At 38.5% G+C, this 16,185-nt stretch overlaps 1 protein-coding gene, 1 long non-coding RNA gene and 1 pseudogene across 2 annotated transcripts; 2 read left to right on the forward strand and 1 right to left on the reverse strand.

The window, feature by feature from the left end:
- The window catches only part of LOC148736139 (NLR family CARD domain-containing protein 4-like), a 1,765-nt pseudogene extending 883 nt beyond the window's left edge, over window positions 1-882 (reverse strand).
- A 538-nt stretch (window positions 883-1,420) lies between these two features.
- On the forward strand, window positions 1,421-13,795 carry LOC111328957 (uncharacterized). The gene is made up of 12 exons (XM_022933513.2): window positions 1,421-1,578; window positions 3,129-3,216; window positions 4,019-4,054; window positions 5,826-5,903; window positions 6,715-6,823; window positions 8,152-8,219; window positions 8,892-8,940; window positions 9,278-9,308; window positions 9,727-10,029; window positions 11,845-11,955; window positions 12,505-12,620; window positions 13,081-13,795. The coding sequence occupies exons 1-12, from the start codon at window positions 1,487-1,489 to the stop codon at window positions 13,158-13,160; spliced, it is 1,161 nt and encodes a 386-aa protein (XP_022789248.2). The 5' UTR covers window positions 1,421-1,486; the 3' UTR covers window positions 13,161-13,795.
- On the forward strand, window positions 6,831-7,887 carry LOC148736140 (uncharacterized). Its single transcript, XR_015998940.1, has 2 exons — window positions 6,831-7,032; window positions 7,075-7,887. It is a non-coding gene; the product is annotated as an uncharacterized LOC148736140 (long non-coding RNA).
- Window positions 13,796-16,185: the final 2,390 nt, after the last annotated feature.

Below are 16,185 nucleotides of genomic sequence, written 5' to 3' on the forward strand. Positions count from 1 at the left end.
CGTACTGGACGACTGCATCCATGGTACAATTACAATTTTGTTTTGGACTTAAGAAAGTTCTCTGCCTTCAGTTTCCTTTTTTCAAAAAATTGCAAAAGAACAGGAGAAGTAGAGGAACTCTCGCCAGATCTTGCAGGTTTCCATTGTAAAGATGAAAAAGTAACGCTTCTGCCTGTCTTACGTCATCAAAAAATCCCAATGAAGAGGACAGACGGGACCATATAGCCGGAACCCGGTGATCTCTGCATACACGTCCTTAAATTCTTTAAGCTCGTCAGCTTTGGAAATTCGAGTTGTTATCAACACACAACAGTTTCTCAGCTTGTTTCCTTTGAATATCTCAAATATTTCAGAGTTGCTTCCGGAATGATACTCGTCGTATCCATCAAAAACCAGGAGAACTTTGTTTTGGTTTTGGGTAATTTAACTTAGCAGGCCTTCCATCATGGCTGCGTCTTCCGCGGTAAAAATATGAGAGGCGCTTATGACATCTCTGAGGCTTTGGTGTTTAGATACTTTTTTGAGATCAATAATAACAGCAAACTCGAACTTCTTCAGGATAGCTCTCTGTTCATCTGTCAACCTGTTTTCATCAAGTTCAGCCCAGTCCATAGTCAGTTTCTTTACAAACGTGCTCTTCCCCATTCCAGTCTCACATTGCACAAGTATCCTGTTTGATGGCAATCCGTTCTCGTTCTCGGCGAGGACATCCAGTGTAGTGATTCAGTTCAGCCCGTGATGACCCAGCTGGGGTTTGTTCCTCTTTCACCCAGGACAGTCGAGTGTAGATCTGCTGAATGTTCACGGCAGATTTTTGGACCACACAGAGGTGGGCACCTTGCAATTGGCGGTTCTTTTGTAATGCTCTGCAAGTTTAAGCCGGCAGGAGTTTCACATCAAAAGGCTTGCTAGGAGGTGAAAATTGCTCGAGGATGCTCTAAACAATTTACTTAGTAAACAAAATAGTGATATGATTTTTTTATAGTATGGATGATGATATTTTAGCATGCTTTTATTATTATTAATTTTTAGTATATTGTACAATGTATTTTTCTTTTTAATAGGTTTTTAAATTATATACATCAAATTATTATTACTTTCATTTGTGATAATTTTATGTATTGATTATATTACTTTATAGAGGGCCACAGGGTCATCAGTTGTACCTAAACTGTCACGTGCTACCCTCTTAAAATAAATTCGTTATCTTATCTTATCTGAACGCTACAGTTTCTCATGACAGTTTCTCAACAGAAGTTACCGAACACAATCAAATTATTGCACAGCATGTTTAAAAATCTATAGCTTAAGTTCTGTTGGCCGAAATCTCTTTTTTTTTCAGTGGGAAATATTTCATTGTCAATTTCATTTTGTCGTCATACGTAATTGGTGAATTAGTGGGCGTCGTGAGCATTACGAGGTATATTTGAAGTGGGATTACACAAAATAGAATCTGTGTTGTTTTTGTCAAAAAGTGAAAACAAAGATGGCGAATGCTTGGACCCAATTTCAACCATGGCAAAATCAACCCTTACCACCAGGTTGGGAGGCTAGATATGATGGAAACATCGGAAGATAGTGAGTATTTTCAAGTATATGCTTAAGTTGACTCGTAATATAAAGTTTTGGCTAAAAATTCCGTTGTGATCTTGATCAATCGTAAACAATTATTTTCGCTGTCGCTGCTTGGCTTTTTGAAACAGATGGCGAGGCTAAATATGACTTTTTGCGCAAAATATATTACTTTTGTGCTTGGTAGAGTATGCTTGATCTACGCTGATCATAAGAAAAACAGTTTCATTGTATCTGTAGCTAGCAGGTGCAGGTTCGTCGTGACCGTGAAAATTATGTTCGATCTGCATGGATTACATCTTGGCTGATTTCAATGCAACAGTTAGCCTTCTTCTGGCAAGATGTCTGAAAAACTCCATACTTGATTATGTACATACAGTTATCTGAAAAGTAAATCGATGATGAAAATAATAGTTTACCTTTTGGGATTAATGTTTTGTGTTAGAATGGTACAGAGTTATGAGGAAAATTCTTTCCCGTGCTATTTCCTGCTTTGATATTAGCTAGGATCAGTGGATATTCTTAAATTATGCATGCTAGAGCCTTTCGTTTAAACTTGATGTCTTCATCATAACTCGCGATCATTGTCAGAAGCCTATGTCGATAGATTTTTCACCTACAAATCATAAGAAATTAACTGTACTTATCGGTAACATCTTCAAATAATGTTAAATGTATGCATCGACTTTGGAGCAGAGATTTGAAAAGTTTGAATTCAAAGAACAACCAGAATATTCCTGTTCTATATAAAAGAACTGAGATTCTACAAGCACCTACTTTGTCAAAAACCTATAATTTTTTGCATCAATAAACCATAGTTATTTGACAAAGCAATCAACTGCACTTTCCATTGGTTTACATTAGACATAATTTTTTTTTTAATTCCATTTTCACTGCATTAATTCGCAGTGGGGAAGGACTACAAGGGAACATACAAACCATTTGAGCTGGTCCACCTTCCCACCCATCCCACCCCAGGGGAGGACATCCATTACACAGTAATCTCGTGTGTGGGAAATTAACGTCTCCTACCCCAACCCTTCAGGAGACAGGACCTCCATTTATTCATCCCTACCCGAGAAGACTAGAATATCTAACCATTTCTTGATGTTATAGAAAGGTTGTAATCATTTTGTTTCATTCATTTGATAAGATCGTGTTTCTTAGCAGTATCCTTGATTTACTTGTCGTAGCATTAGCTTACATAAGCCTTTTCCTTTCTGTCTTTTAAGACCTTGAGTGTTGGTCCGGCCGGGGCTTGAACCCTCGACCTCCCACACAACAGTCCAGCACACTATCCATTGGGTTAACTGGGCGGCGGTGTAATAATAATAATAATATACACAGGATGTTGGGAGAGAAAAGAAATGTTTGTAAGTCATTGCTTATAAAAACAAAAGGGGTAGGGTAGAGATAGAATGAGTCAAATATAAATTGATTGGCATTATTGACTCTGAACACTGTCTTTAATCATTTTTTACTAGATTAATGGATTTACTTTTACTGATATCTTCAATCCTTTTGCAATATTGATTTTATTGGTCATGTTTCCTTAGCTACTTTATTGATCACACCACACACAAGACAACATGGGAGGACCCCAGGTTAAAGAGGCAGGAGGCCATTCCTCTGACTTCGTTTAAGGTAAAATTTACCCTTATTTGAAGCACTATTTAATTGAGAGTCATAGATTCAAACTCAAATGGAAAATTACCATTGATAGCCAATCAGAACTAGAAAAAATTTTCAGCAGCTAATGAGAGCTGACATTGTGGTGAATGATGGTCATTAAATGGATTGAAATGCAATTTGGTTTGAAATCATTAAATTTTGCAAGTTTTAAAAATCATTTAAAGATTTCAAAATCTACAAGCCTACAGTTTCATGTGAAATCATAAGTAAGATTAATTTCAGACCAAGATTGTACAATGTGGTATTTGATTACCACCTAGTTGCATCCATTTGGAAATCAAATGTTAATTATCACCAAAATACAGCCCTGTGCTGAGGATTGTCAGGTCAAAAGCAATATTTTATGGAAATCCAGTGGTTGGTTTGTGAAAAAATTAGAAGGGGAAAATGTCACCTTTTATCACAAAATTAAGATTACATCAGTATTTATGAATGAATCAGACTTGCAGATTCTGTCAACAGCTGATTTTCAGGGTTTAGTCTGTTTAAGTAGACTTTTGATCTACTAACTCACTTAACTTGAGTCATATGCTAAACATTTTAGTAACAAAATACTGGTATACTTACTCATTGTGCGACAAGTTTTTTTTGTAAATGGTTAGCCATAAGAAATAATGCAAAGTACAGGTGTGTGCTATTGAAACAAAAGTCATATTAAGGGAGCGCTTAACAGATACACTTTCAATCGGCTTCATGTTCTGCAGCCTGTTTAATTGAAATCTAATTACCAGTGTTTTTGCACATTTGATTGTAGGGATCATCACGTAATAAAGGAGCTTCAAATCAGTCGGTAAGGTTGGGATGAGAGTTCTGATTGTTACAGAGGTTAAAATGAAAAAGTAACAACAGTTAACTGCTTCCTTGCTTGAATAAGGCATGGGTGCCCTTGGGTGTCCAGGGAGTTTCTGCTGTGCCTAGCCAACTTCCAATACTAATATCACCCCATGGCTAACAAATTCCTTCAACCAACCCAGAAGCCCTCATTACAGCCACCTGTCAACATAGTGAAAGGAAATAAACAAAAAGGGTGGGCAATAAGGGGTGAGTGATTGATACAACTGCCATCTTTCACTCAGAACTAAAACAATGAGAGATTATATTCTACCACATGGTGTGGAAGTAACGATTAATGCTCCACATACACGTGTGACTTAAGGCTTATCAAGAAGGAGGACTGAACACCTTGGTTAGTTGTTGTTGTACTGAATTAAGGATGCTCCTGAGGGTTTTTGACCGTGTGACATCTGGCACAAACATAGTGCAAGCTTAAAAAAAAAAAAACAAGCAAAAAAAAAAAACATGGCAGCTCCATACACAATGGTGCGATTGCCATCAAAAAAAGTAGATAAGACATTACATTTTTTTTATGATTACTGGTGTTCCCAGCAGCAATACCCATGATATCCATAGACCTAATCTACTGTGACTTTCCTGCCGATGAAGCCACATGCAGACTAGGTAGAGGAGGGTTTGACCCCAGGAGCTTGAACAATCGAACGCACGTTGAACAGTTGAATAATTCCAGATAAATCAAGTTATATCAATCAGAGTGTTTATTGGAAGAAGCAGTGGATGACAAAATAGAAGTCGTAGTTGTGAGCGTAGTTAGAACTAAAGGCAAATGTTTAAAAAAAAAAAAAGGAAAGAAAGGGAAAGGCTCATGTAAGCTAATGCTACGACATGTAAATCAAGGATAATGCTAAGAAACACGATCGTATCAATGGAACAAAACGATTACAACTGAAGATATATGATCAGACTTACTCTGATCTTGCTCCTGTGGGTTGCAGTTGATCGAAGGATAGCGAGAGAAAAAAACACAGATCATGCAACACACAAGTAGAATGTGATTAAGTGACAGATTATATCAGTTTCAAAGGTTACATGTCGAAATTTGATTCCTAGCAATCATGGTGCAAATAATAAAGCTTAAATGTAACAAAACTGTTAATGAATGATAGTTAACCAAACAGAAATAGAACATACGTATGATGTACAATCGTGCATCATATGTATCTATAACCACAGTTCAAAATATATGAACTTCATATATTCATCATATCTGATTTATCATCACGGGTTTATTACGAACCAACTTAACGACCTGCTCCCAGTTGGCTAATGTTAGCTCAATTGGTAGAGCGCAGCACTAGTATCGCAGAAGTCAGTGGTTCGAATCCTGTACAGGCCTGATATTTTCAAGTCTGATTTTCGCCATTGCATAAATAGTGCTCTCTACTGCAAGGATCATGCATCATACGTATCTATAATGGTTTACCGCAGTTCAAAATATGTGAACTTCATATATTCATCATATCAGAAATAGAACATGTTGCAAAAGTAACATCTACATCTGACAAAAGAGTTTGACAGAAAAGAAAAGAAATGGGAAAGGATGCAAGAAGGCGACAGATTCAAAAGTTTAGTATGCTCAGATATCAATCTTGGTGAACTTCCATTGTATAATTTATGTAAGGATTTGGGAGAAAGAAGAGAGGTCATTTGAGTGATAGTAATTGCGGGTGTCTTGAGCACCATGTCTATCTCTTATATTTCTTTAGGAAACCAACTTTGGTGGTGGAAGCTCTTCCCAAGCAGCTTCATCTTCACGACCTACAGCAGTAAAGAAAGTGACTGAGGTACAGATCATCTTATCATTTGGTACTAGGATACATTCCTTTTACATCCATTTAGATGGTCACCAGAAATTCTACAGGGGAGGGAGGTTTAAAGGAAGAAATTTAGAAGGGCAGGGGTTGTTTGTTGGGGAAATTCTTTCAAAAGGGTTAAGAAACATCATAGTAGACTTGAAGGCAATGAGTGATTGATCCTTGTTGAAAGTTAAATTTAAGCCCTGCTGGCAGGCCTTTATTTTTTTTTTTTAAATAAACAGGAGATATGTGTGCATGAGCTCAGTGGGACTTGACTTTAGTATTTGCATTAAACATTTGAGCAAGATATTTAAGTTATTCAGTGAGAATCAAATTGTTGCGGAAAAGGTAGAATTCTGTTCTTTAAAGCAGTTTTTGTTCACCTCCTTGAACAACAAAGAACATCTCAGTCTCAGTGATGAAAAACCACTGGACACGTACATGTATATCAATAATGATTTTTGACGTTAGAAAAATGTTTTAGAGCTGTCAGTCAAAATACTTTCATGTCATTGGATTTTTCAGCGTAGTATTAATTTTTGTTCCAATACTAAACCCTGTACATGTAGAACCTTCAAGAAAGTTGAATGTCTAGGTATAACAATATTCGAATTTCTCCTTGTGGGGGCAATTGAAGATGGTCTTAAATAGAAATTAACGAGGTGGGAAACTGAAGAGCCATCCATAAGGATGTAAATATATTTTTGCAAACTACATGACTGTACTTGTACACATTATGTGCATGACTCAAGTAATGCTGTCAATTGGCTGTTATTTATTTATTTATTTGTTTGATCAGCCTAAGAAACCTCAGCGTCCAGCCAGTCTTACAGATGACGACTTCCCCGTGGACAATATCCTGTCACAGATGCTGAAGGAAGACAAGAGTGAACAGGAAAAAGAAAACGGTGAGTGTCGATTGTTTGTATGTATAGTATTAAATATATTAATCAGTAGTTTCACTAGCAACCTTTGTGGCTTCCCTTGGTGTTAATGTATGGGATCCCATGAAAATGGGTTCCCACTCCACTGATGAGCAAACTCGTGATTTGTATAGTATTAAATATATTAATCAGTAGTTTCACTAGCAACCTTTATGGCTTCCCTTGGTGTTGATGTATGGGATCCCATGAAAATAAGTTCCCACTCCACTGATGAGCAAACTCGTGATCAGTGGGTAAAAAAGGAACAAAGCGTATGCAAGGGTGGGGATGAGTGTGTAAAATGAACATAACAGTTAGGTGTTAAAATTGACGGAGTGACTTCTGTAACAACAGCACGCTCCTAAACTCAATTTAAAATTGTAAAAAATTGGAAAAGGAAAACGGTGAGTGTCGATCACTACAATTCTGTTGTGGGCCATAATTAAATGGGGAGAATGGAGAATAACAAAGAGAGACAGGAGAGCCTGTGCTGTTTGTTTTTGTACTTGTTTCTTCATGATTGTTACAGTTAAATCTGGTTATGGCATGAAAGCACCAGATATCAGTCAGAATATTATATCTCACTTCTATTGTTTACCCTTTTTGTTGCTGCATTGTAAAGCCAGTTCCTTGGACTGAGGGTTAGAAATGGCAAGGTTAAATTAGTGAGCTGACAGTATAACCCTCTGACCCCTAAGAGTGATGAACATCTGATTTCTCCTTGCATTATCAAACCTGAATCACACATTTAGGTCAGGAGAAGAAAGGAAATGATCACCAACTAAACAAGCTCTTGATTTTGAAATGAATTAACCATGTCAGCACCTGAGGAAATGAATAAAAAACAGCACAGAGAATATGCAAACTGAGTTTAGGATGTAAAGGGGTAAACTAAGGGTGATAAGATGATGTGAGGTATTTTATTTTTGCTGTGTTAAACAAAAAAAAACTGTGATTTTCTGGCCACTAAAAGATTAGCATATTGGGCCATACCTGGTGCAATGTAGAGGGTTTTCAAGTAAACCTGTTAGGTGAAAAAAAAGAAAAAAGGTAAATTAAAAAGCCAAAATGGCCCATCAGGCCGGCGCCTATGACTCCAGTTTCCATAACACAAAGCAACTAGAAGTATTTTTACTCCCCCCTGGATTACCCCACCACCCCCTTCCCCCAGCATTAAATTCACTGATACCCAGGACTTGGACCCAGATCACTTAATCTGGAGTTGGGCACACTAACCATGAGGCCATCATGCCTTGCCACCTTTTAGGTACAATGTACATAATTCAATATTTCTTTTTGATGACTGATTTCAGTGAAAAGGAAATTAGTCCAGGAGTTTCCAGGTGTTGATGATGTTGTCATTGATGTTGCTCTTCGTTCTGTAAGTATTTTTTCTAATCATCAACTATATGTGAATTACCTCATGATTATGGAGGAAATGGGCTTTATGCCGTCTTGGAATAATCATTGATTGTATTAGAAGTCTTAGAGATTTCTAATGAATAATACATGTTGGAAAAAGGAACTTAATGTGCAAATGACCAAATATAAATTATTTTTAGAGCAGTTTAATGAAAATCTTGGTATCATTTACTGCATTAGGATGAGATGGTACTCAAACAAGGCAGAGATCTTTCTAATTTTATGAACCTCAGGCCTTGATTTTAAATGGTTGCCATTGTCATGTACATGTTATATGTATCCCTTTAGTTAGTGTCACAGATTCTGACTGATACACTGTAAGCTCACTTTCATTTGATGAATAACTCCTCTTTAAATTTTTTTTTTGCATTCAGTATTTCAAGTTAATTTGATGTACTAGTAGTTTAACAGAAGGTAATTTGGAGCAATGTGCTACCTTAATGAAAGCTTTGCAGTTAAAAAACAGGTCACCCTTTAGAACTTTCAAACTAAACTATTTTGTGTAATTCTCTTCCATTTACATTTACAGCAAAGGTTTTTAAATCTCCATCTTATTCTGTGGGTCAAGTAAAGTTTTTTTTAATTTTTGCTCATACATAGATTTATTTCCATTTTCTTCTCACAATGTTAGGCCAAGTACGATGAAAGGAGAGCCAGGGAAGTGATAAAGAAACTAAAAGGTACATCAGAACCAATACAGGCTTTTTAACCCAAAGATCTCATGAGAAATTCTCGTTACTGTCTTCCATACAATTTTCATGATGTTAGTTTGGAGAATTTTGTATTGGATCAACAAAGAAGCTCCCATTTAATTTGTTTCTTTATTTTCCTTACTTGTCTGCTTGATATTATATTGATTTTGTAACTAAGGAGAAATTCTGTCATGCATAGTCACTCTTGCAGAGTTGCAGGGTTAATTCAGTTTTATTTTTTTTATTTGTTGATCCTCAGTCCAAGTTTTATGTATATCCTTTGTTTGTAACTTTTTGTTTAATCAGTGTGATGTTTCAATGGCAGGTGATGATGACAAAAAGAAAGGACCTGGAAAGTAAGTTTGCAAAGCTGACATGCACGTAGTGCCGTTTAGTTTAAACTAAGACTTTTTTAGTTTAAACTGTTAAGGTCTTTAAGGTCTTTCAGTGTGCATACAGCAATGCGCAGTTTTCTTTTTTTTTTCGGTCGTGTTTAAGTGTTTTGATTGTTTCATATAAACAACAGACACAAATCTCTTTATCTCAGAAGTTTTTCTGAGTTTTGTTTGGAGTTCAACCCTTCTACTGCTCCATGTAAACAACCAACTGGTTTGCCTGGTAGAAGGTGCCTTGAATTTTGCATCAAACCACCATTAATACTTATGGAAACTATAAGTATTAATGTTTCAAATGTGACAAAGGATACACAGAGGTGGTTTGTGAAGCAGCAACATCTATCGCTTTATTAACTCAGTGAAAACTTGTAATTTGCAGAGGAAAGAAACAGACAGCAACGAAACCAAAAGCAGCTGTCTCTTCAACTGAACAACTCAATAAACCCAAGGGTAAAGCTACCACTACCGCAGCTAAGGCCAAATCCACCAGTCAGGAGCTTCATGTCAAGGCTACACCCACTTCACCCACACCCCAGCCTGCACCCCAACCAAAACCCCAACCTGCTGTCAAGCCTCCATCGCCTGCTCCAGCCAAGGTGAGGGTATCCGCAGGTACTATCCCTGGACCCGATGGGCAGTCAGGCATGAGTCCACGGGGAGCAGCAAGGTCAACCCAAGCACAGTAAGCGAATCATTTCAACGTAGTATATACTATTTATGATTAAACCGCCGCCTGGTTAGCTCAATTGGGAGAGCGCCGGACTGCTGTGCGGGAGGTCGAGAGTTCAATACCGGCCGGACCAACACTCAGGGTCTTAAAATTAACTGAGAAGAATATGCTTCCTTTCTTTAACATCAAGAAATGGTTAGATATTCTAGTCTTCTCGGATAGGGACGAATAAATGGAGGTCCCGTCTCCTGCAGGGTTAGGGGCAGGAGACGTTAATTTCCCACGCACGAGATCACTGTGTGATGGATGTCCTCCCCTGGGGTGGGTTGGGTGGGTATACAGCGCTTTGGACAATTAGTGGATTTTAGCGCTATATAAATACAATTATTATTATTATTATTATTATTAAAACGTAAATCGCGTAAAGCGCTCGCTCTGATTGGTCAATTCAGTGTCTACTATTTGCCCATGGGTGTACGCTGCTGACGTGGGTTAATCTTTCTTATTTCGCAAGAAATGTTTTCTTATGTTATAAAACAAATGGTAAACACCGCAGCGTACACTATTGAGTTATGGATGCACTTAGGAGGTTTGCCAAGCACTCAGGAAGCTAGAGTCGCTCTCGGCTATCGCCTGTAAAAGCTCTTGCGCTTCTTTCATGCTTAGCAACCTCCCACGTGCATCCGTAATTCATTAGTGTACGCTGTGGTATTTACCATTTGTTAATTGCTTTCGTAACTTGATCAAAGGCTGTTAATTTAAACGGATAAGAAGTTTGTTTGACTTTGGATTCGGCTTTTATAACTAAGAGGATGAGTTTTTTTCAACAGCGCTTCTCTCTCGGTAGGAGGTAGTAACTGCAGACTGATTTGTTTAGTTTCGCCTGTCTCCCATTCTTTGACAAAATTCAAGCGAGAGAGAGTGTGAAAATGTGCAAAGTTGAAAGGTTCCAGGAAGGGAAAGTCAAAAGAAAGAGGAGAAGCAATGAAAATTTGAAAATACGAAACTGGATTGAATTGCACTGAATTGAACAGGAAAGATCTTGATGTAAATGGTTGAATGAGCGGTGTACAAAAACTCGAAATTTAGAGTTGAAAATTTTGCTGAAATGAAAACATGGGTGAGCTATTGTATAAGTAAAATATCATTTGTATAAGAAGCGCCTTAAGCGGCAACTCATGCTTTTAAAATATTGGACAAAAACTACTTGCCCTACCTCGGCTTCGAAGACCCTCAACGCTGGAAAATCGTGAGGAAAACGTGAGGAAACTTATGAAAGATTACATCAGTTCATTTGAGACCTTTCCTAAGTTTCTTGTTATTTTTCGTTGTTTCGTATCCTCCCCACGGGGAGTTGCGTGACTCGGTCACGCTCGTTTACCGAGAAGTGGGGGAAGCACAGGTTGACTTGAAGAGCGTTGAAAAAACGACACTTAAACATTTTGTTTTCGGTTTTTGATAAGTGCAGACAAATAAATTTACGTTGATTTAGAACATTTCACATTTCGAGCATGTGGCAGATATATTGGTGCCAAACTAAACGAGCCGTGCTACTTTAGATCCCTCTTTGTCTCTTCTTGGTATATTATTGTATCTCTTGTATTTTCTATATTGTGTTGTTAATATTCAAAGCTGTATTCAATCTTGAGCTGATGGGAGTTTCTTTTTCCTGTCACCACTTGTCGTAAGCTTCCAACATGATAAACCCGCTCAAAACTCTGCCGAAGTGTAACACCCCCAGGGGAGAGAGCTTTACAAATTTATACGTTCTCTCAGTCGAATTCGCTTCTTACTTTGTTTCTCTGTTTGTTTCATTTTCACTTTTAGACCGAAGATGGTGTCACCTAGAGCCAATCAATCTTACCACTCCTCCCTTCGATGTGTGCCCAGTGGACCCAACCCAGCAAATGCACAGGGACCCAACCCATTGATGCTTCTGTAAGTACTCAGCGCCGTATTCTGCGATCATTTGTGTCGCCATGGCGAATAGCGAAATTCCTGGTGACTTGATTTGCAGCGAAAGTGGTTAGTTTGGTCACCTGCACTCGGCTGTAATGTAGCACCTTGTAATGTAGCTTCTTAATGTTTAGAGCTCGTTTCAATTGAGTTTCGTAAAAGCAAAACGAAGTTAATCGCTACAGCCGATTTCAAGGAAGTAAGATTAACAGACGGACCCAATGAGAACGCAGAATAAAAATAAACTTCACTCACTGAAACGCGGGGAAACGCAGGTAAACGCGGCTGGTTTTAGGCTTGTATCTAATTGGTTGAGAAGGTTGTGTTAGTTTTGTGAACCAATCGCAGAGGAAAGAAAGAAAAACAAAAGCCGTTCCAGATTACTTTCGGCCCTCAATTGAAAATTGCCCTACAGCGTAAAGTTAAGTTAGATGAATATTTTCAAAAGTTGAGCATGTAGACCTGTGTACTCGTTTCATGCTAGCGTGTCTGGAGAACAACTCCTACGTTTTTTGTTTTCTTTTCCAAAAGGCCTGAGTGGGTCCAGCCAGAAGGACCGCAGAGGGCTAATTATGTGGGTCCTCAGCGAAGCAATGTTCAGGGACCTGCAAGGCAACCCTCAAACGGGAAAATGCCCTTGAATTGTGGTACGTACTGTGAAATTTGGAGAGACCTCTCGATAGTTTTTCTTAGTTTATGAAAGATGTTATTTGTCCGGTCACGAGCGCGGGACAAAGAAGATCTGAGTCCCAGTCAGGAATCGAACCGTAGGCCATCAGTGACGCTCTACCACTAAACCACAGAGTCTTGGATAGCTTATTTCTTTAAAACTCAACGAAGAATTGCTTGAAGAAGTGGCTTTTTCGCGTTATCTAGAGGAGCGGAAGAAAGCACGCTTGCAACTCGTTATACACGAGAGGTGAGCTGTGGAAAATACTCAAAAAAGCAAGACACTCGGTCTATTAGTTTTTCGCGCTTCTTCTTCCACCCACGACACATCTTCGCGTTTAACTTGCATGCATGTTCGCCGGCTCCGATGAATACGCCAAAAACTTTCCAGTATTCGGTTGATTAATATGTTGACCCTTGTTTCTTTGTTCTGAACAGGTGCTCAAGCAAGCAATCATCAAGGATCGAACATAAACTTGGTTCATGGATCAGTTTACCCCCAAACTACTATGTTGTGAAGCTTTGAAAAGCTAATTTAATAGTGTTTGTTTCAGTCGCTAAAGCAGCGTTAGAAAAGGGTAACAAACTACTGATTTATCAACCTCTAGTTAAAAATTGTGTTACGAGGTCGAGATTTCTATCACCTGATGGCTAATGAGGGTTAAGCTTGAATCAAGTATTACATATTTAAATCGAGAGTGCATAATTTGCTTTTTTCCTAATCTTCTAGTCGTTAAAAACGTAACAACAAGACAAGTTATAAAACTGTAAAAGCGAACGATAAAATCCGACGTTTTGGAGTAGTCATGACTCCATTATCAAGGAAAATATAAAAGATCATGCAAATTGCAGCATATAAAGCGTTTTTGGCAAGACAAGTTCATGCTTTTATTATAATTTTCTTACAAACACACAACGTTAGGCAACCCACTATCTATTACGGACTGTAGTAGACAGCAAGTAACGCAGCCAATCAGATTGCAGCTTTTGTGATAGAACGCAAGGAAATTTATCCTCATGGTCATTAATGATTACGTGAAGGTGAGACCCTTGTTTTCTGCTAAGTGGTTTCTCTCCGATAGAACTGTAATGAAAACTTAACCAAAACAACTGTACCTAAATAAAATATGAGTTATCTTGACTCTATAAATAACTTCCGCTTGAGTTACTTCCGCTTGAGTTGTCAGAACTTCAGCCATTGCTACCAACAAACTAGTACAGGACTATTCTCACCTGAACGATCAAAGTACTCGACCAACGAAATCGTTTTTGAAGTTGCCCTCTTGTAATCTGCGTTCATCTCTTTTGTTCTCACTGTGAGGTTCTTAATAGTTTCTGGTTTGTTGTTTGTCTACCACAGCCAACAAACCATTTCTTCGTGGTTTCCTTTTAATCAAAGCCGGGTGGTCTTCCCCCGCAAAGCTTGAAAATTTTTGCGAGTTGGGGTTTTTTGTACATTTTGTGGGTTGTCTATGATATTTTATATTAGATTTCTGCGAAAGAAGAAAAAACGCTGCAGAATGTACTACCTTTCTTTAATAATAATAATTTAAAAAATGGATGCGAATCAAGCTTGCTAGCCCTCAGTAGAATAACAGCACGAGGATCTCCCGGGCTTCTCGCTAAGTGGACGATCGTTCAACCCTTCGCAGACCTCCTTCTCCCTTCCCCCCCCCCCCCCGGAAACGAAAGGATCCGAAACCACTCGCAGACTGCAAGAAACTTAGGGGATACTCGAGCGGCAGCGCCAGTGACAGTGACATCCTGATTGTAGGCTTCATTCGTAAGCCGAATTTGTTTTTGTTGGTTTGTCTGAAGCGTTTTCTCTTTTTTTTCTCGCTTTTTCGCGCCAACCTTTTTCTACAGATGTTAGGTATCCACAAAAAATTACAAAGGCGAAATTCCTAAGTTATACGTGTGAAAATCAACTAGCTTTGAGTAGAATTATTTCTGCCGATCGCAGACTTCTGGAAGCCAGTGTAAATTCGTTTTCCAGACGATTAAAGAAGACTAGAAGAAGAAAGCCTTGCCAGAAATAGAGTAATGAATAAAAGGAGGAAGCCCAACCAGAAAAAGAGTAATGAATAAAAGGAGGAAGCCCAACCAGAAAAAGAGTAATGAATAAAAGGGTTACGTGAAAGCGAATGTGAGTGATTCAAACGAGAAAAAGAAATACCATCTGGCATAAAGACTTTGTGTGCGGTTGGTGTGAAGTTTGTTAAAGTTTTTTTTCGGTTTGTGTTGCGCAGCACCCAGTTTGCACCCCCCGCAAAACCAAGTTGTTAGGATGCCGGTAGCTGATATTTTAGCCGGATTAAATTGAAAAAAAAACCGTGAAATTTCCACATTTAGAAACTACAGTGATGTTATATATCCGAGTGATCGAGTGTGCGTGATTTAGACGATCGATTTGCATGTTGGGCTTTTTCTCTGACTGAATATGTGCGACGACAAAAGATGTACGGTAGTAAAATTTCTTTCCGATCCCTATTTGCAGTGAGTCTCCAAGTTTAGCTTTTTTCTCAAATTTCTTAAATCTGGTCTTTTTAAAACAGCTTCGTTTTCTTGCGTAATGATATGGCTTACATTTGAGATCGCGTGACATCATTAAATTGCCAAGCCAGAGCCACCGATCGATTCTGGGGGCTCAACCAAATACTTTACGGTAAGGAGAGCCTCTCCCGGGAGAGGTGGGGGGCGTGGATTACTATACACAAGGGGAGGGACAAATTTGTGTTGCTTAACTAACAGTCCCCCCTCTCCCTTCCTCCGCTGCGAATTATAGGAAACTTCACAGGAAGTAACCATAGTAACCCATTCAGTTTTTAGCTTGCTGAGTTTGTTTTTCCCTTATAACTTGTCATACAGAGCTGGGCTCCAACAAAGGGTATTTTATTTTAATTTAAGACGGTTTCTCTAAAAAATAGAAGACGATTTTTCCCAATATCTTCGGCAAATGATTTTGAACATATATGCGAAATGATTTAGCATGCAGAGCAGAGTATCTTTAAACGCGATAACTTCTCACTTCCGGCGCTATTGTCTAAACAGGCACTTGGAATTCAAGAGAATAAAATATGAAATAAGAATGATAGCAAGAAAGACAAAATTGGTCAAAAATTTTAGTCAGTATACAGACTATTATAACATAACCAAAGTAAAGCGCGCGCTCTGATTGGTCAATTTAGCGTCCCTCATTTGCCCATGGGTGTACGCTGCTGACGTGAGCAAATGCAGACTATTTTTCCGCGCGCGCTTGTTTTTTCTGGTCGCGTAAGATTTGTTAAATAAAAGGAAACTCTTTAGCTACCATGTATCAATGTTATGTTATAAAACAAATGGTAAACACCACAGCGTACACTATTGAGTTATGGATGCACTTGGGAGGTTTGCTAAGCACTTAAGAAGCTAGAGTCGCTCTCGGCTATCGCCTCGAGCGACTCTTACGCTTCTTTCGTGCTTAGCAAACCTCCCGCGTGCATCCATAACTCAATAGTGTACGCTGTGGTGTTTACCATTTGTTAAATTGAAGGGTACCTCCAT

The sequence above is a fragment of the Stylophora pistillata genome, chromosome 3, assembly GCF_964205215.1.
Source record: "Stylophora pistillata chromosome 3, jaStyPist1.2, whole genome shotgun sequence".
Classification (NCBI taxonomy): domain Eukaryota; kingdom Metazoa; phylum Cnidaria; class Anthozoa; order Scleractinia; family Pocilloporidae; genus Stylophora; species Stylophora pistillata.